The sequence below is a fragment of the Amphiprion ocellaris genome, chromosome 16 (genome assembly GCF_022539595.1).
Source record: "Amphiprion ocellaris isolate individual 3 ecotype Okinawa chromosome 16, ASM2253959v1, whole genome shotgun sequence".
In the NCBI taxonomy this organism is placed as follows: Eukaryota; Metazoa; Chordata; class Actinopteri; family Pomacentridae; genus Amphiprion; species Amphiprion ocellaris.
The window spans coordinates 23,900,310-23,921,752 of record NC_072781.1 but is presented as its reverse complement, the minus strand read 5'-3'; the positions used below and the strand labels follow the sequence as shown (position 1 = coordinate 23,921,752).

General features: G+C 40.7%; 1 protein-coding gene across 1 annotated transcript in view; it reads left to right on the top strand.

Annotated features, from left to right (window-relative positions):
- LOC111578243 (gamma-aminobutyric acid receptor subunit pi) overlaps positions 1-21,443 on the top strand; it is a 68,931-nt gene that overhangs the window by 32,055 nt on the left and 15,433 nt on the right. Inside the window, exon 3 of the mRNA XM_023284893.3 lies at positions 16,898-17,010. Within this exon, the coding sequence (XP_023140661.1) occupies positions 16,898-17,010 (113 nt within the window). The remainder of the gene's footprint in view (positions 1-16,897; positions 17,011-21,443) is intronic.

The following is a 21,443-nucleotide window of genomic DNA, read 5'->3' as shown; positions in this document are numbered from 1 at the left end:
TTTTTTGTGAATTTCTATGAATATTTCTATTTCCAACTGTAAAATGTAAAGAACAAAGTCTGTACTGTATGAACAGTATCAGTTGCATAAGCTCCTCCAAAGCGCTAAGGTCCATTTCACATTATAGGACTACAAAGCAGGCTCTACAGATAACATTCTTATTGCTTTGTAGTGTCATTTAATTAATACTAACCAGATATCTTATTTTGGCCTTCCTTTGAGTTCCCAAAGTCTCAGTGGTTGTGTAAAAGAAGATTTAATAAAGGAGCACATGCTTGCCTTAAGAGGGGTGTTACTGTAGCTGATAGCTTATCCCATCAGACAGGGACTCTAAACTCAAGATCACAGAGGATTACTTTGTATCTCCCTCAACAACAGAACTACTTTGTCAAGGTTAAAAGCCTCTCGAAAACTGATTGGTCTGGTTGTTTCACTCACTACAGCTTTACAGGCTTTACTTCCCAGTGATCCCAGGATAATGTTCAGAAGTAACATTATAATTGAATGATTATCTGAGGGCACAGTGAGTTCAAGCTGAGACACTTCAAAAGATTTTTCACAGTTTTTAACAGCTGGTAACACTGACAGTCTGTCTCAGTACTGAATAATCAAGTGACATGAAAAGTGAAATCAATTAGTCATTTTGCATATTTTTCTCCTTGAAGAAAATATTTACTAATTACTCAACAGCAAAGGTTGTTTATTACATTACTTTAAGTTTTACAAAATATCATTAGTATTTAACATGTGACTTTGTGCAGAGAAAATGAAACAAGACAGGATCTCAAGCCGCAGGTTTTTGTACCCCAGAGTCTCACTTTTTGCAGAAGATGTGATTCTGTTCATCAGACTGTGACATTAAGTGTCCACTTGATTTACCAATTAATCTATGTTCCAAACTCCACCTATGGTCATAAGCACTAGGCAGTGATGGGAAGAATAAGACTGTACAAGTGGCCACAATGAGTTTCCACCATAGTGTGGTTGGTTTCAACCTTTGAGACGGGGTGAGGAGCTCAGATACACAGAGAAAGCTCAGAGGAAAGTCATTTCTACTTAAAAGTGAACTAGCTGAGGTGGTTCAGGCATCTGATTTGGATGCTTTCTGGGCACCGTCCTTTGTAGCTACTCCAAGAAAATCCAACTGGGAGGAGACACCACGGTAGATTAAGAAGCTGCTGGAGGGATTACATATCTCATCTGGTCTTTGAACCCCTTGGGATCCTCTGGGAGGAGCTGGAAAACATTGCTGGGAAGAGGGACGAATGCCCTGCTTAACCGGGAACCAATGCTGCATGAGCACAAGCAAATGGATCTGTTTAACATCCATCCATTATCTATCCACCGCTTAATCCTCTGTAGGGTCATGGAGGGGCTGGAACCTATCCTTGCTCATTTAGGACGCAGGCAGGGGACACCCTGGACAGGTCACCAGTCTATCACAATGCTACATATACAGACAAAAAATCACACTCACATTCACACCTACAGACAATTTAAAATTATCAGTGTTTTTGGACTTAGGGAGGATGCCGGAGTATCCAGAGAAAGACCACACATGCACAGGGAGAACATACAAACTCCATGCAGAAAGATCCCAGGAAGGCCGGGATGCAAACCAGGGAGCTTCTAGCTGCAAGGCAACAGTGCTAACCACCAAGTCACTGTGAAGCCCTTGGTTTAGAATGTGCATTTTTTAAATTTTGGTTTAAAATTTACTGACTGCAATAACGTGTACTCAATCACAAATCATTTTGTTGCTTTGAATCATTTTGTATGGTTCATTTTAAAGCAGGTATATTTAGTGTTTTAATGAAATGAAAATGTCACAACTCTGAGACAGTGTGGAAAGTGTCATAAGCAGTGATTAATCCACATTTCTGCAGGGCTTTATCGGGGGTTTTAGTCGATTCTTTAACTATCCAGCAGACAGGTTTCCTATATTTGGTCACTCTCACTGCTCTCATAGTGGTGTTTTGCTTGCCAAAGCATGTAGCTGTTCTCAATGACAGAATTCTGTAAATATCTACAGTACACTACCTGCCCAGCACCAAACAGCCGATAGACAAAGTTGCTAGATGTGGAAATGTATTCCATGTTTAAGCCTATCTCTAAATGTTGAACTGATGAAACCTTAGTAGTTACAGTGCCTCTGCAGAATTTCAAATATGTAGCACATTGTTACTAAAAACCTAATCACATTATTGTAATTTTTTTCCCAGTTATTTGTGAACATGGACAGATCTATTTCAAAGCAGAACACCAGTTCTAAAAAGAGATTAGCTTCAAAGCTGCTTCTCTACACTGAAAGCATCAGTTAAGGGTCGGTCAAGTTCACTTGCTTTGTAAGTTTTTAATTTCATTAGTTTTTGCTTTTGACAACACGATCCATCATTGTCTCCATGTAATCCTTCGTGTTGCTTTCTCACTCACTTGTGCTCCCACTATAACTGTGGGGACGGTTATGAACTGTTTTACCTAATGCAATCTCAGGTTTGAGTCTTCCCTCTAGTTTCCAAGGATAGGATTTCCAGGATAGACACCTGCAGACTCTCAGATTTGTTTCTGTTTCTGTGGTTGAAGTTGTGATATTCTGTACAGTGAACTGCTGAAATGGGCAAAAATTTGAGGTCAGTTAACTTTTGGAGGCCACTCAAAAAGGATTCATCGTATAAAACTGTTGTTAAATGTCCGCTTCTTTTAGATAGTGTCACTGAGCACAGATTCTGCTTTCAATTTAGTATTGTCCTGTTTAATGTTTTTTTGTCAGACTATAAATACCTAAGCCTGAGCATTTGTGCTACCTTAATGCAGCATACAGTAACATTTTTCTTCTGTAATTAGTCCATGAAAGGTTTAAAAAAATATTAAAGAAAAGTATGCTTAGAAATAAGAAATTTGGTTTCTTTTTAAAGAATAAATTGCATTAGTATTATCTGTGGACCTCTAGTAATTTGTTCTAATTGTGGATGTTGTCTGTGATGTTAATCCCATGTGAGTCTGCAATGCCAGGTCTCCAGGTAATAATGTCCCATGTGAATGGGACGCTATCAATCTTTCCCTGCAGATATTTGACTACTCCACTGATGTTGCTGCATGCAAAATTTTGAAAAACTCTACTCAGTGCTGTGCGCTAGCTCTTGTTTACCCCAGAGATGTTATTTAAGGTGCCCTCTGATGATACAACCAACTCATCCTCAACTCTTATTTTCCTTTTTTAGCATCTTGACTTACTTTTGACAGCCTTTAATTTGGGATCTGTGCTTAGTGGAAAAGCTGTTGTCCAAACTGGACGACTGTGACGACATTTGAGCTTCTATTTCTCTGTCTTGACAATAGTCATTTTTTGTCATGTAGCACTCCGACAAGCTTGGAAATATAACAACTAGAACTCGTGTACTCAGTGGCATACAAATATCACAAGATTACACTTATTAATTACATAGTTGGATAGAATGCTAGTGTGTTATGCAGTCCAAATTTTGGCACAGCAGCCGCTGAGTATTTTTAAAAATTTATCAATATCCTTACACATATTCCCACGATGGAATAAATTAACCTTCAGATTTTTACTCTTTTATAAATTTGAATAAAAATGTGAGAGGAAACCTCCTAGTTCGCACATAGCTAACTTTACAGAGACGTTGTTTACTGCTCGATGTCTCTGAACCCAGGATAAATTAGCATGACTCTCCCCTCACTTATGTTTTGTGCTGGCACATTTGGTAGAAAGGAATTCATTAGCATGCTTGTTACTCTGTTTCGTCTGGCGTTGAAACGAAAAACAGCTAATTATCCTGCTGATGGGATTTTTCTGGATAGTTAAATTTTCTTCATAACTAATCAGTCTTTTCCTCAGTAATGGCATAACTCTGAAATGGGCAAGAGAAATTTCCAACAGTAATTATAGATTACCCGCAGAGGCATAAAATGTATCTTTGATGATTTCTTCCAATGAATATCCAACTTGTTGAGTTCAGGCTTTGCAGAATGGCACCTCGAGTTTGTATCAGCATCAGTCCAACTCCACCGATTTGATTTAGGATTTTCTGTAAAGATTTGACATTATTACAGTTCAGATTCTTCCCAAGGTTTAGTTCTACTTCAAAGAAGGATATTTGTTTTCTTTGCCTTTAGTTTTGAAAGCAGTGACCAAGTGCAGATGAACCTGAGTTGATCATTCAGGCATATCAGATGGATTCAAATCAATGTGCAATGATCCATCCGTGTTTTTCTTTTCACTACATCAAAAGTTCTATCTTGATTTCCATGTACAATAGTTAGCTTGATAATTTTGCATGTTGACTTATAGGATTATTGTAAGTGGAAATCAATTTTCTCATTTAATTCCCAGCAGGGATGCAGGTAAGTCACATTCCTCGAAGTGCCAAACTATTTTATGAACAGATGAGTCAGTTCAGTCAGGACTACTTTGGACAAAACACAGTTATTATTAATATTTCTGCAGCAGTTTACATTGGCCAGTGGCACTCTGTTGTGGGACCTCCCTGATCTTCCACATGCATACGTGGAAACCTGTGGCGGGGAGAGCACACCTTCTCGCCATTCCATGTGCGTGCATTGAAAGCCTGAGGCAGGTAAGGCAGCAGCAAACATCCCCGGGGGTTCAGCAGGCATCAGTGGCACCAGACATGACATTGATTAAGTCAGACACAGCATGAAAAGGAGGAGCTGGTTGGAAGCAGGTTGCAAAACAACTGGCAGAGTATGCAAAGTGTTTTTCCTTTATTTTCCTGACTATTTAGATTGTAGATTCTCTCTGAAGGCATCAAAACTATGAATGAACACATATGGAATTATGTAATAAAAAAAGTGTGACAAATAAAACATGTTTTGATTTATTTCACTTTTTTTGTTTACTACAGAATTCCATATGTGTTCATTCATAGTTTTGATTCCTTCAGTGAGAATCTACAATCTAAATAGTCATGAAAATATAGAAAAAAAAAACGTTACATGAGAAGTTGTGTCCAAACTTTTGACTGGTAGTGCATGTCAAGCAAGTTATAAAATATTGAAAGCTCCAAAATGTTGTCTCCTCTGGATTTTGGTCACATCTCCAAGTCTCAGAAATAAAAAAAAATATAGCTTTGTGATCTGATTCAGATGTTATTAGCCAATTAAATGACCAAATATAACAATTATAACAATTGTTATTACCACACATACACCCAGTAAGGATTTCCTCTACCCTTTAGTCGTGTCACTCCACTGATCCGTTCTGATCAGTGATAAACAGAAACTAACTCGGTTAACATTGCAGATTTCTTGCTTTCACATCATTAAGTGCATGTAAAATCTCTGGTGGAGCTGTTACCCTGGAAACGTGAAAAAACAGCTTTTTAACATGTGACTGAAATAGTAACAGAGTGTATTTTAACCCAAACCATGATCATTTTCTAAACCCAAGGAAATAGTTTTAGTGATTAAACTGTGAAAACAAGTAAACTCCAAGTGAGAAACCTGCAAGTGACAGCACAAGTCAAAATGAGACTGAGGTAAAAATGAAACTATAACTATGGCATGAGACGGTACTCAAACTTAAGTCTCCAGGGCAAAAGTTTGCTGTCTTACTTCTGCATCTTCCATTTGTGGCCAGTTGTTCCTGTTTGTAAGTGTAAAATCGCAGCTCCACTGTCATCAGATGATGTGATAATGGACCTCAAGTGATAATAGTGTGATGACGTATTGACTGAGACTACTAGAGGATGGAGAAGGTCCCTACTGGCCCATTTGTATGAAAATGATCTGTGATGATAACACCCATTTAATGGGCTGATAACGTCCAAAACAGGTGGCTCTTTAATCCCTTAATCTATCACAGTCACTGTCTAAAAAAAAGACTAAATATATTGTGTCTGACTAAACATCACATCCTGCGCTTGCCTTCTTCAAAGCACCAGCAGTCTTGTCATGTGGCTGCTCTAAAAACTTTCGTCTTGTTTGCACTAAAGGAGAGGGAACTTGGATAAAATGCTTGACTACCCATGAATCCCTTTTGAAGTCTTTTAAAAGGCAGCAATTTTGTGAAAGTCACATTCTGTCTAATTAAAGCAGACCAAAAAAAGGGGGGAAAAATTCAATCTCAGCTCACTCAGTTTTCAGGCAGTGTTTTTTAACATCATTCTCAAGCTCAGCGGGGTATGGCTCTTGGAAGTCTTTTTTTTTTTTTTTTTTTAAATGTCAGTTAAACCTCCCTCCTAAGAGGCATTCAAATTTGCATCAGTGTTTTGCAGTCAGTGGAAATTGCATTATCTCGCTGCACTGGGCATAATTTCTTTCAGCATTAAAGAAAGGAGTAGAGGACCTCTAGCCTGTATGATTACCAGCAGTCCACTGGGGTTGAGCCCACTCAGGAGACTGACATTCAATCAATTACTCATGGCTGATTCCCAGACGGCTATCTCGCTATGACGGTGAGGAACAAAATCCACTTCAAATCATGCGCTGTTTCTTGTTCAGACAGCCATATGTGTCTGTATTTTCAGTATTGTCACGATACAGTTCACCAGCGCAATGATACATTCTTATGGTTGACACACACACAAAACATCCCTTTACACATAAACTTTCACAATTTTGCAGCAGCACCTGGTCTAAATGACAAATTGCTCGTGTGGAGCACTTCTGTGGAAAAGCTGCAGCTTGTGCATTAGGCACACAGTTAACAAACAAACACGCTGTAAAACTCACATGAATAACCCAGTTAATTTACTGTTTGATTCAGGATACTGTGGCTAATTTCTGATTGTGCCGCTGCTGTAATTGATTGAGTGCTGCGTGGACGTACGAGGGCATGACAAGTTGATAGTGCAAAGTGAGCAATACTTTAGTTTAATTGGCTGGGGGCGATGGATAGAGAGCTTCACTGACAAATTGCACGCAGCCCCTTCAATAATCAGCAGAGCAAGTTCCAAGGCCTGCATGTAATATTAATGAAAACGCTGTCCAAATAATATAAGGAAATGAGCAAAACGCTGTATCTCAGTATCTGTAGTGAATAAGAAATGGCAGTTTAACATGGAAGCAAACCTATCAGGAAGAATATGAAGACTTGAAACCCAGACAAAATGCATCATAGACTTTTTCTTTTTTTTTTTAACACTAGTTGATTACATGCAACTTTTGAAGATAGTGCTACAGTAGGTTTCTGGTTTTTAAGGTTTGAGGCTAGAAACTAAAATAAATGAATAAAAGTAAAACAGCCAAATGCATATAAAAGTATAGATATCATTTGCACGTACACTCACATGTTTCTTATGGCACTTTTTTTCTTGAGACTCTTCTGACTTCGGCAGGCTTATGAAGACAGTAAATGTTCAGAGTATAGCAGAGGGGACTTCTTCTATTCTCCTGTGTTGAGGGCCTTAGGGAGCTGCCTGGGATAGCATGAAAGGAAAAACAGCTGCTTTTATCCACACAAGCCTGCGATATGAACTTAGGAGGACGTCTTTTTTTTCTTTTTCTTTTTTTTTTTTTCGCAGTGCCTCGTTGCCTGCCTCCACATCTCAGAGCCTGGAGTGGCTGAGGGGTCTGAGGAAGCCTTGAAAGCCCCTGATGAGCGAGAGAATAATCTCTGTATATGAGAGCAGCAGCGACTTTCCTCAAATCCCATTTCACAGTGGCAAAAAATGAATATTCTCTGCAAAAAGAAGAAAAGAAGATGTTTAATGCAACTCGACAGGTGATGCATCCAGTGTGAATCTAACGTTTCTAGCACACCTTGAGGATTGAGCTAATGCCATATGTTCTACCTGTTACCCCCAGCAGCCTGTTACAAGACAATGGATGCCTCCTATTCCGGCCTACTGTACCGAGGAAGTCACAAGGGTACTGAGCACTTGAAACCTTCAAGGAGTGTAATTTCAGTCCTGCATGGAGGGAAAATTAAGCAAATTCTGTTGTCTCCCAATTGATTATGAATTAAGACAAAAATGTCATTAGTTGTCATTTGAATATGAATAAGCCTGATTCTCTGACCTTGAAGGTCAACTGAGGACCTGAATAACTCATTTTCATACATCCATGATGATGATCCCTCAAGGGAGAATTCTACCATCTAGCATGTCATATAAGTGTGATGAAATGTTTTGTATTATCAAATTGATTAATAGTACAAGGAAAGAAACTCATAAGTTAATGTGTCTTAGAGTCGGTAGCTGAATGACAAATTAATTCATCTCTTGAAAATGTAATGGGGGACCATGTTGCCAGTTTGGGGGCATGTGTCACCAAAAAAAAAAGTAAAAGTCTGTGGGATAGAGTCGCACCCCCATGTTATCAAATCCCAGTTCACTGATCTGATTTGGACACGCTGCTGAAAGAAGAATATTCAGTCAAATTGCTCCCTGTGTGAATACAGAACACACATGTACTCCTTTGTGAGGCTTCAGCGTTATGGCATGCTGATGTCCTCAGGGATTTTTATAGCAGAGACGAGGCCAGCTGAGGGAGTCTGGGGAACGAGAAATGACATGAAATCAATGAAATAAGAGTGAGAAGCGGGTTGGAGCTGAGTGTGCTGCTGAGTGGGAGGGAGAATGGAAGGAGGAGAGGGGAGAAAAGGGTCCACAAAGAGTGTTACTCAGCTCTCTGCAGGGGTTATGCTCATCTGAATTAATCTGTTGTGAAATGTGCAAGTGCTGCTTGGACTGATGCCTTGTGCGCACTGGAGATTTGGTGGAAGAGGAAGCGGATGGGCAGGGAGCTCTGTAGGGAGGCTATGTCATGAAACAGAATCTGAAAAGGCGAATTCCCCCACAGGGTTAGAGTCCCTCATTCTAAGCCACTCTGTCACCCCTGTATGATTCTGTCTGAACCCATTCCTCCACCCACACAGCCACATCACAACACAAGACACATTAGCATAGCCTATAGGCCATAGAATATATGTGGGCATGAAGGCCATGTGGTTGAGGTTGCTCATGGCTACAGATGGCCAAATGCTCTATGTACTTTGCTGTACCCAGTTTTACCATCATGGGTAGTCACCAAGGAGCTAAACACTAATTAACTAACCAAGTAGTTGCAGAATAATTAAGACATTAGAGGACATGTTAACTGAGATGATGACGTGTTGAAGTTGACACTCACTGGATGAATCTCTCAACTATACTGCTGCAGAGCAAGCATGTTTTACATAGAATAAATAGAAATGACAAACATGTTACCATTATACATATATTTCTTGAGCTACCGTGATGTACAGACACCAGTCAATGTCAACTTGTTTTCTTTATAGTCACCAAATTTTCAAAATATTGTGAATTCCTTCTGTTTGACCTCAGCTAAATTATTACATATATATTTACTGAATCATTCAAGGTTTGAGTCTCTTAGTAAAAAGCACATTACTAACAAGAGAAGCATTCAGACAGTGCAGTACTCCGCCAACGCTGTTCATTCCTCAATATGTGTATTCAGAAATCACAGCAACATAGAGTCTGGCCATTTAATATAGATCTACCCACAAACTAACAGAATAAATAAAAAATTACCTTGCGGTGAGCACAGACCTGTGTTATGCATGCGTACGCTATGTACGAATACCGAATTGCGTGAACGAAATATGTAGCGGGTGCCAGGAATTGATGCAGGCAGCTGACATAGCGTTCACTTGTTGCCATAGTTACAGTGGCACTGTGCCGCTATCTCGCAATGATGCAGAAATCTTTAACAAATCCGTGGATCCAGACTATAAGCTGCATAACTGCTAAAATCTAATCACTTGGTCAAAGTGTCATTTCTGACCTTTCATGAAAATTTCATCCAAATCCATTTTGAGTAATGTTGCTCACAGACAAACAGATTCACAGAAGGACAAATGTACGCTGGTCGTCACATAGCTCCGGTCCTTGGCGGAGTAATAACTGTGTCAGTACTACACACATAGAGCATTCTATTTTTGTGTTTCCCTTGAGTAATGCAGCTCATGTTCACAACAGTAGTCACATAAGGTAGTGCAGCAGTAGTCATTTAGACAGGTGATAAAGGAAAAACCAACATACAGTGTCTCTGTAAGGTTTTGGGCTACCACGTGCCACCAGAACAGCTTCAGTGCTTCTTGGCACAAGTCTCTGGAACTCTACTCAGATATTCCCTCAGAGCAACTCTGTATTGATTTGTAGTGACCCTTCCCTCTGAGAAGACAAGTGGACTCAAAGTATGCTAGCAAAATGCCCTCCACAGTGTAACAGAGGCACCTGATCCACTCGCTTTGGGGGTCAACGGTTTGTTCTGTCAACTATCTCTATATGGCGCACTAGCTAATGCAGCTTCGCTGAATATTTTTTCATAAAATTGCATTCACATCCAACTAATTGTGTGTTTATTTCGCGTCCAAGTCCCATGGGTGAAGGCTTGGCCACCAGACACTCACCAATGAGCTCCCTTCTCAGGTTTGGTTGCAGAGGGGGGCCCTAGTTTCCCCATTCTGGGTGAGGTTATGCCACCTCTTTTTTGTCATTTCATTGAGGTGTTTGAAACGCTCTTTGTCATGTCCCTCCCCTAGGACAGATTTGCCTTGTAAGACCCTGCCAGTGGCTATTGTCCATAGTAGCATAGCTCCCACGATCACAGGGACACACAACCTCCTTCACTGTACTAAGTAAGGAATAATCTTCATCAGTAGTGTGGCTCAGCTCAGCCTTAGAGATAGTGTGAGGACCTCGGAGCAGAGCTGCTCGCTGCTCGTTTGCGTCAAAAGCAGCCAGCTGGGATGGTTCAGGCATCTGATTCTGATGCCTTTTCGATACCTTCCTTTGGTGGTTTTCTCAGGCATGTCTATCTGGAAAGCATTGCTTGGATGAGGGATGTCTGGAAAGCTCCGCTTAGTCTGCTGCCACCACAACTCTACCCTGAATAAGCAGAAGACAATGGATTGATGGATAATAATGTGTTTTTGAAAATGTTATGAATTAACACATCTGGCAAATGTTGACACTTGAGCACATTAGTAAAATGTTCATTGACAGCATACTATAGAAACATATTTTTTTACATTATTTTAATTTAAAACACCACAAAGAGCAGTGTAATGGGCCTTCCCTCACAAATGACACACTGCTTTACTCCTTGGTTTCATGTGTTTAACATCTGCACAGCTGTCACTTAAAGTAGGTCATTATTATTATTGCTTCTCACCATAGATACAGTATTGCTAGAGATCATATAGCAGCAGAACAAGCGAGACACAGACTGTTAATGCCTCAAGAAAGAGATGTGAAGAGATATGAGAGCTGAGGAGAAAAATAAAGAAAACACAAGACTGAGAGTGAGGAGAGAAGCGGAGCGGAAGAACAATCAAACCTAAGGGCTCATTATTGTGAAGATGTTGATCATGACAACCGAGGACAGACTGATCAGCACTTCCTCCACTCACTTCCCTCCCCACAAAGTTCAGACGACTAAGGGAAAATTGCTTGTGATTGGCCAATTAGCACATTAGAAGGTGTTGTTTAGATTCACAGTGTCATGTGTCTGTGCTGATAATGTTGCTGCTACAGGTGTCAGGACAGATAAAGCCCTCAGAAATCAACTGGTGTCATGCAACAGTGATGCTCATGTCGATGTCCAACACAACTGTTGAGCGAGTAGTCGAATTGGTATCTTGCTAGATGCCGCTGTGAGTGCCCACTGTTGTGGAATTTTTGCTCCCACTTGTCAGTCACTGGAATGTCCATCCATCCATTATCTAAACACCGCTTAATCCTCATTAGGGTCATGGGGGGGCTGGAGTCTATCCCAGCTGACTGAAGGCAGGGGACACCCTGGACAGGTCACAAGTCTGTCACAGGACTACACAGAGAGACAAACAATCACTCTCACATTCACACCTACGGACAATTTAGAGTTACCAGTTAACCTCAGCATGTTTTTGGACTGTGGGAGGAAGCCAGAGAACCCAGAGAAAACCCACGCATGCACAGGGAAAACATGGAAACTCCATGCAGAAAGATCCCAGGAAGGCAGGGGTGTGAACCAGGGATCTTCTAGCTGCAAGGCAACAGTGCTAACCACCAAGCCACTGTGCAGCCCTCACTGGACTAATTTATCCTCTTTCTCATGTCAGCAAACTAACTGCTAATTCAAAACACTGATGCTGTAGCGGATTGTACAACAGAATAACAAAATCGTTGCATCCAACATTGTTTTCAGATATATCTTGTCCTGTTGCAAGTCATGAGTTGGCTGGAGCTTTTCTGTGCATGTCACAGGTCAGAGGAGGTTTTACTCTGGACAGGCTGTCACTCCATCAAGGGGCTTACACTCATAGACAAGAAAAACACAGTCTCACCCACAGGCAATCTAAGCCGAAACAGCATGTGTTAGTTCGTCAGAAGAAGGAAAGCTGGTGGGCTTGCATTAAGTGTGAGTTGACATGCTACTGAGTAACACTGACATGCTCTACATCATTATACCAAACCACATTAGCATTGATTTTACTATATATGACGCAGACAGTGCCAGAATGCCAGTGGATGTCCATGACTGCCAACGCACAGCACTGTTCCTAAGCTAGTGGAGATGTAGATGTAGAGAGCATATAGAACATGGATATAGAATGTTTATATTTTTCAAATTGACTTGAAGCAGAGAAAGAGCTTGTGACTTAGTATGGCAGAGGCCTCCTCTGCTCAGCTGTGGGCATTCAGTGTGTCATCTTGTTATTCTTGATAGGCAGCCTGGTGGGCAGGTGTGTTGGGTCTGTCAGCGGGCATACTGGGAAAATGTGCAATCCGCGCACTGTGCTTTCATCTTTGGAGAGAGGGACCCTACAGTACATAAATATGTGTGGGTGTTTGTGTGTGCATGCATGTGTGTGACTTTGTGTGTTTGGCATTCTGGCACGCAGCCGCATGCAGTCATGATTGTACTGCATTGAACATAAAAAAAAAAACACCAAAAAGATAAGTAGCCTTTGTGATTCTTGATGTATTCTAAACGTCCACCTTCTTCTTCTTCCTTTGCTCTGTCAGGGCTCAGTGGATAGCGACTGTTTGGCAGGTTGGAGATCTGAGGTCTCATCCCCGCTGGCAGGTGAAGGTTTAGACAGCCAAAAGTTAGAGTCTGGGGATTTACAGAAGTGGACAGAGTGAAAGGAGCTGGGAGCTCTTAACACACATTCTGATCAAAGCAGCGGCGATTCATTGTCAGACTGTGAAACTCTGATAAACCTCAAAGATGAATAGCTCTGTCCCTATCGGTTATCGGTAGTCAGTTGCATATGTGGCTTTACACAGCTGTATGCTTTCTGTATTTGCCTTTTTTTTGCTATATACAATTCAAAAATGTGTTCTTTTTCAAGTTAATGTCATCTCCATGCCTTCATCACATCCCTCGCTCTGATGTTTCATGTTTTGCTACTATCCTCATCTGTGTCACTGCAGACCGATTTTTTGCAGCCATGCAGAAACACACACACACACAAACCCACTCAAATGGATGCAAAACAATTTGTAAAGGTACCGAGGGTCACACAGGGTGACCCAGATTGATAATATCGTATGCTTGAGGCAGAGAGCTGTTGTTACCATCACCAACATGGCTTTCCCATGCAGTGCTGTGGCCTGCTGAAACAAGAGCTATGCGAGTGAGACTTTATGCAGCATAGCAACTGTGTGCTGGGAGTAAGTTACCCCACTGTCTAAGCTGATTTGACACAGTCAGGTGAAACAAGTTCTGAGTTTTCAGTGGAAGGATTTGTTTCTGTGCTCTTCCTCTATTGTGGAAGCCTGTCAAGTTCAGATGCATGGTTGTCAGGCCATGCGGTGGATTCACCAGGAGGAGAGCCTATTGTCTTATTGGAAGAAATGAAAAGGACCAGGGATTTCCACAGAGACTGGTATGGATACTCACCAGGAAGTGATTTTTTTTTTACAGAAAAAAACACACAACATTGTACCTTTCTATCATTCGTAGCGTCTGTCGTAGTCAATCACAAACTGTGATGCTGTCAAAATTTGAACACACAAATTAGATGGTGATTTTATGAAAAAAAAAAGTGCAAACCCTCATTTTTGGACCCCTTTTCATGAAAATCAAGTTCTTTACCTCATTAACGTGTCCGTATGGCATTTATATGCTAGAAGACATAACATGAGGAGTTAAACAGTTATCATCATGGCTGAATATTTCTACTGTGAAGCTGCAGTTTCCTGATGACAGTCTCAAAAACACAGGTTGGGACATCCATGGTTTCATATTGCTGAATAATTCCAATATTACAGCTTGCCATTGTACAGTGTAGAATAGTTTTACAGTGTTCAGTAGGGTTGTAGGTGAGCTAGTGTGCTCAGCTGCAGCAAGTGGGGAGAGGGGTGGAGATAGAGGAGATAGACTTCTGAGATCTGCACATTACACCACAGTGTAGACTTAGAACAATGACCAGAGAGAGACTTTAATACAGTCAGGTGAATTAAGTCCAACACAAGTGAGACATGATAGGTGGTATCTCTCTTCAGTTTGTCAAATCACATATTCTACACACCTAATAGTGGGACTCTAGTTATTACTATGGTCAAAACAGAAATTGTTCTGCTATTACTGCATGGACTACAATGAATTGAGTTCCAGACATTCATGATCCGAAGAACCCACAGACTACAGAGATTCCCTGACTTTTCCTCTTATCACCTGTTTTACCTGTAATGAGCTTATTAAATGGCTATTATGATTGTAAAATATGTTGCACATATGGGCCAGTACACCCTTACTCCACGTAATAGTAGGCTCAGTAATCCTTTATCACCTCATTTAAGGGAGCTCAGTTCTTACTTGATCTATTGGTGCTGGAGCTGCAAGCTAGGAGGAGCAGAAGTCTATATGTGGATGCATGAATGGTTGGTGGTGACCAAGTCCAAGTGAATTTGCACCCTGGGGACTTCAGTTTGAGTATTGTCTAAGACCATAATTCTACTTTTCTTTTAAGTTTGCCTTTGCTGTCACTTTGCTGCTCTTCAGTTGGTGTTTTGTTGAGTTTAGACATCAACTACCTGATTAGATTTAGAGAAGGATCCTGGTTTGTGTTAAAATACACTCTTTTGCTACATTTACCACGTGTTACAGAGCCCCATTTTATCTGTTTTGGGTGTGATGGCTCCATCTCGGTCGGTATACGCACTCATTCACATGATTGCAAGAGATTGCCTGTGTTATCAGGGCTACTTTCTTATCATGATCATAATGGATGACAACAGCTTTACTGAGCCTGCTTGAACGTGGGGTATGTACCAGCTGGACCATATGCATGAGAATGCTGTGATGATAACTGCCATTTAATAGACTGATAACATCCGGCTCCTGTGCTCCTGTGCCATCATGAGGATGTAATTTATACTGAACACGACCCTACAGATGGTAAAGTGGTGCATAGAAAGAATGAATGGATGGATTACCATGAAATTTTACAGGCTTGAGGCTCCCACAGAAGGACTCTTCATGACTTTTACTTGTTAATATTTTCTTTTTTAGCATGTCGAAATGGTAACATTCGCTTTTACCTCCAGCCTCTGTACAATATTAGGCACCACGGTCCTATTATCACACTTAAACTTGTTCTATGGCACTTAACCAGGTTGTTTTCTGCTGATGAGATACTTGCTTGTGTTGTATCTACTCTCAGATGTACGTTGCTTTGGATTGAAGCGTCTGCTAAATGAAATTGTAGAATTGTATTATTAGAAATATTTTCATTCCATAAATAATAAGATAATGATTGTGTCTCCTTACATACAATAAACAAACTTTAATGGGATATACATGTAGTTCTGTATCATCAATAAATCATTACATCATTTTGAGATGCTTCTGTATTTTTCATTCAGCACACAAACATGGTCATCACCAGAAAAAACTGCGTCCTGCAAAGTCAGATGTCACGGAAAAAAATACTGGATTGCTTCACAGCACAATGAGAGACAGCTTTGTGACACAAAACAGAAAGAGGACGTTGGTTTTCCAGCACCTATACAATAGTGACATAATGACAAGCAACAGGGTTTTTGGAACACACTAGCAGCAGCTACGCTGGTCTAAGTTCCAAGCTTTAAATATATTGACCCAAGTCAGTTAGGTTGATTACTGGAATCATACCAAGGCATTACAATAAATTTTCAATGAAATACTGATGCTTTAAAACATGCAGCACGTTCAGCTTAATGACGGAAGTCTCCTGAATGTGTGGATGACAGTGTAAGATACAAAATCTGGCCCATTGCTTCAGTGTTCTTTCCTTGTCACACATTTGACGACAGCAGCATACAAGTGACAGAGGGGCTTCTGACATGCTGCCAGCGTATGGAGATGAATGCTTCCTGCCTCTGCACATGGCCTGATCTGCCTTGCTTCAGCCCCGCTTACATCATGTCACGTGCCCCGGGGCTTTCTCTCTACAGAGCATTCGTTCTGTATTTAGAGCTGGATTTATACATAAACACACATACCGCTACGGAAGGCGCAATGAGTGTTCCTTCCCCCCTGCCGAAGTTGCCAACAATATAATCATCTTCCCACACTTTAGTGTGCCTTTAAGGGTAGCATTCAGAACGAAAACGGGAAAACAACTCATGAAAGTGAACACTCGCTTTCAAAGGCAAACGAGGATGAAAAAACAGAGAGGGATAGTTTAAAATATTCTGGACCAGACAATTCAAAGTGATATCATAATTAAAACTGTTATCTTTTATTCTTTTTGTCCCATTTTTCCTGCCCTTTCTTCCACCCAGCACAGCTTGTCAGAATTACTGAGGAACTCAATCAACACCTTGCAGGTTCTATGACTACCGAAGAGGAATCCACCTGGTAAATGCACAACGGGAGGAGAAACTGAAGAGTAACTCTTATTTCTGCTCTTCTCTGTCTCTGTCTTTGTTCTCAGGTTGTTAGAGAGCTCGATGCTCAATGCAGAAGTGAAGGAAGGAGAGATTCTGCCTCCTACCATTCAGAGGCTGATGAAAGGATACAACAAGTACCTCAGGCCTTTCTTTGACAGTAAGGAAACTGCAGACACATGCAGCCATGGAAATGACAGAACACTCAAGGGAACTGTGTGTTTGACAGAGAACACGAGGGGTTCATATTGCAATTTTGTGCAAGCATGTTTCTTTTGAGTAATATATGCTGACATACATTTATTTAAATGTACTGCAATTTACCTTTGGAATAGGTGTCATTCAATACTTTGTGCAGTGCATCAACACTAATATGAGGCCACGATATAAACTCATATGCATATTTTACCTAAATATTAATATCTGTATAATTCTGAAAGTATACGATGCTGTTAGCCATCTAACTGAGATTAGAGCTGCTCATATGTGTTGTGATTGAGATTCCAATTTCCACCCAGCGACTAATTTGCTTGCAATAGAGAAACCAAGTCTATCTCAGTGTATACTTTCAGAAGAACGATGTTATGCTATTCCCTGCAAATCCCTTACTTGCTAGTGTTATTGTTCTGGGCTCCGGGAATCCGTCACAATGTGATTATGGTTTGTTTACTCACTGTTTGATCTGTAATAACGCCTTGGACTTTACCAAGGCGAATGCTGTTCAGCATAATCACTAGTCCTCCTGCCTCAGAACACAAACGATGCGCACAGTAATGGTAAAAGCACTTGTAAACACAATACACAGATTCATACACCCACTCACATGCCTTTGCAATACGAGCACTGTGCAAACTTCCATTGATTCTATTCATTCCCTTTTCCGTAAGGGAAAATATAATACCCAGAAAGACTTTGCGTCATGTTTGCATTTTTATTTAGCATTTTAAATCCACACAAACAGCACAGTTAAAATGAAATAGAGTTAGTAAATATAAAAAGATGAAATACACTGCCTATCCAAAAAAAAAAAAGTCGCTACCTGGATTTAACTAAATAAATAGGAAGAAGCCTTCCATTGAATAATTACTGCCGTGATGAATACATTTCGGCTGACAACAACTTATTTAACGCTAGCTGATGCAACGAGTAGCTTCTCATTTCTTAAACCACCATGTCAGAAGACAAATCCTGTGGTCATGGAAAGGATGCTAATCTGTCTCAGATGGGTCAAATTATTGGCCTGTATCAAGCAAAAACAACAACTAAGGAGATGTCTGAAACTACTAAAATCAGGTTTAGAACCATCCTATGCATTATTAAAACCTGAAGGATAGTGGTGAACCATCATCTTCAAGGAGTCAAGACAAACTCTTGGATGATTGTGATCATATAAGAAATCAACAGTAGAACTCACGGCTATGTTTAGTAGTGAATGCTAGAGCATTTCCACACACACAATGCGAAGGGAACTCAAGGGATTGGGACTAAACAGCTGTATAGCCCTATGAAAACCACTGATCGGTGAGGCTAAATGGGAAAAACAAGGCTTCAATTTGCTATGGAGCGTAAAGATTGAATTCTGGAGCAATGAAAAAAGGTCATGTGATCTGATGAGTCCAGATTTACCCTGTTCCAAAGTGATAGGCGTATCAGGGTAAGAATAGAGGCAGATGAAATAATGCACTCATGCCTAGTGCCTACAAGTCCGTGGGGGTTTGGTTTATGATCTGAGGTTGGTCAGATTCAGCAACATTATGTTCCCAAAGAATGAGGTCAGCTGACTACCTGAATATACTGAATGACCAGGTCTTTCCATCAATGAAGTTTTTCATCCCTGATGGCATAAGCATATTCCAAGATGATAATGCCAGGATTCATGGGGCTCACATTGTGAATGAGTGGATCAGAGAGCATGAGACATCACTTATACACATGGATTAGCCTCCACAGAGTCCAGACCTCAGCCCCACTGAGAATCTTTGGGATGTGCTGGAGAAGACTTTGCGCAGTGGTCTGACTCTCCCATCACCAATACAAGATCTTGTTAGAAAATGAATGCAACTCTGGACAGAAATAAATACTGTTACACTGCAGAAGCTTATCAAAACGATGCCATGGTGAATGTGCATCGTTCTCAGAGCTAAAGGCGGTCCAATTAAATATTAGTGTATGACTTTTTTGTTTGGACGGGCAGTGTATTTTCAAAGTGTGTGTAACAGAAATTCAGACCTGGCCTGTGGAGTTAGACTGTAAACTGGAGTCATATTTTGCATTCCTCCTCCCTGTAACACTGTAGCATTATTAAACCTAGAGTGCATTGGCATCAGTGGCTTACCCACTCCAGTTACTACATCTACAGGTTCTATATGTAACATTCAGAACCACTGGATGTTGCTAGAATGCCAGCATCTCACACTAAAACTAATGGATATATAGGCCACACCTCCTGCTTGTTTCCTTTCATTTGCACCCCCAAAAGTTGTGTACATTAGAGCCAACTAAAAACGGAATCCATCCACAACCATTGTCCCACACTAGCACTGTAAAATACATCGAATGGTGATGAAAATCATACAAGTGAACATAAATTTAGGTAAGCATGCAAATGAAATAATGTTTTTATATGCTTTGCTTTCTGGTTGCACCAGTTGAATGCTCCAAACTGCATTTTTATTCCTCCAGACTGCACTTTCTTTTTATAGGCACAGAGGAACCATCACTTTCAACGGGAGGGACTCACTTGCATTAGTATGAACTACCATGCATGCACAACCGATCAGCTGCCAAATCATAACACAGAGAAGAAAGAGAGTGTGAATTCATTCTCTACTAAGGACACCAATACTTCACTGTGTCTTTACACCGCAGATACTTGTTGCTATATTAATGCTATTTGTCTTCAAAATCTCTCATTTTGGACCTTTAGGACATTAGCTGGAAGAATGATTTGTGAAATTTTGGGAGGTGTCTTAAATATTAAAATATTGTGCCATGCTCTTCTGTTTTCAGATTTCTTCATCATCATGTATCATTCATAAAATTAGGCTATTACTGATGTATGACTCATGCATGTGGGCGATTCATAACTAATTCACTTTAGTAGAGATACTGGCATGTATGCTATTCTTGCTATCACCATTGAAGCGTTGCAGTGTAGTATATCATACACATCACTCATTTTACCGGAAGGGTCAGAAAAAAATATCTATAAATAGAAGACTAACTTCCATTAACAAGAAAAAAGGATTGAAATCGGACAGGATTTTAAAGAAGTACTGATAAACACAGGCTAAATCAGGTTCTCCATTTAGAAATGTTGTGCCTGTGGTTTCTGAGGACAAGTGAGCTTTCCTAAAAGTTATTGTATAGAGTGTATCTTCCCTGGTTGCCAGAATTTGCAGAACAGCTTGGTCTCCATATTAAATTATAAAAGAAGGATGATATGAAGGAGGTGCATTGATTTTGTCAGAGGACACACTGATGGAGAGCTGAGGATCACCACCAGTGCCCATCTCAATGCAATGAGCATTTTATACTGTGTACTTTTACAAACTTTCTTCAGAGACAACTGGGACTCATGGACAGTTCACTGTTACTGGTGAAGGAGATCAGATTGAGTAACTCCCTCCCAGGCCTTCGATCCTCCTGTCCCGCTGATGTTTGGCACCATCATTGGCTGTACATGCCCACCAAAGAGTGCAGGTTGCCTTGTGTGTTTAGTTTATTGTAGTGTCTGCACTATTCTACAATTGTGATGAACCGGGAAAATTAGCTATGGAGACCAGGCTGTTTATTTCTGCTGTAAATTGGTCATTTCAACATGGGGTCTATGTGGATTGAAGGGAAAATTAGAGGAACTGCAGTCATTTCCACGTTGGCTTAATTTTTCATCCTCAGGGGTACCAAGTTACAGAACCGAATCTGAGACCTAGGTGTGAGGCAGACAGAGAAATGGCAGACAGGCATAGGCATGTGAAAAACACTTTGTTTTACAAGGCACAAAATATAACAGGAAGCAAAACTACTTCCACAGGCAAAGACAAACTAATGACAATATCTCAGATAAAAATACTAGTGGGCTGGCAGAGAAAAGCTATGCCAGCATATTGTCAGAAATTAACAAATTCAGCAGAACTAACCCAAAACTTGGTCATACCTTGCAAGGAAAGTCTGAATCAATGGGAGCACAAAAATAACACTACTGCTGATAATTTGGCAGAACAGGAATCTCTACGAAATACTGGAAACAAGATAAACGTGAGATCTACAGAAAATGACTGGACTGAGAGAGCAAGCGGGAACTTAGCTGATGAAAGATGGTTGGCTTGGCAGGTGCAGATGTGGCAGACAAAGGTGGTGTGTGGTGGACGTATGACAGACAGGTGGTGTGCAGAGGTGCTACCATGATGAGGGTCGGATAGCTCCAGGTGATTGTGCTGAGGGCAAGCTGAAGCCAAGCTAAGGTTTCCGAGCACCCAGGGAGAAACTGAAACACAAGAACAGGTTGTAAGCATACGGGATTACGACAAGGAGCTAGACAGAACAAGAATGAAGACTGACTGAGGCTGTTCGACGGTCCGGCACTGAGTAGTG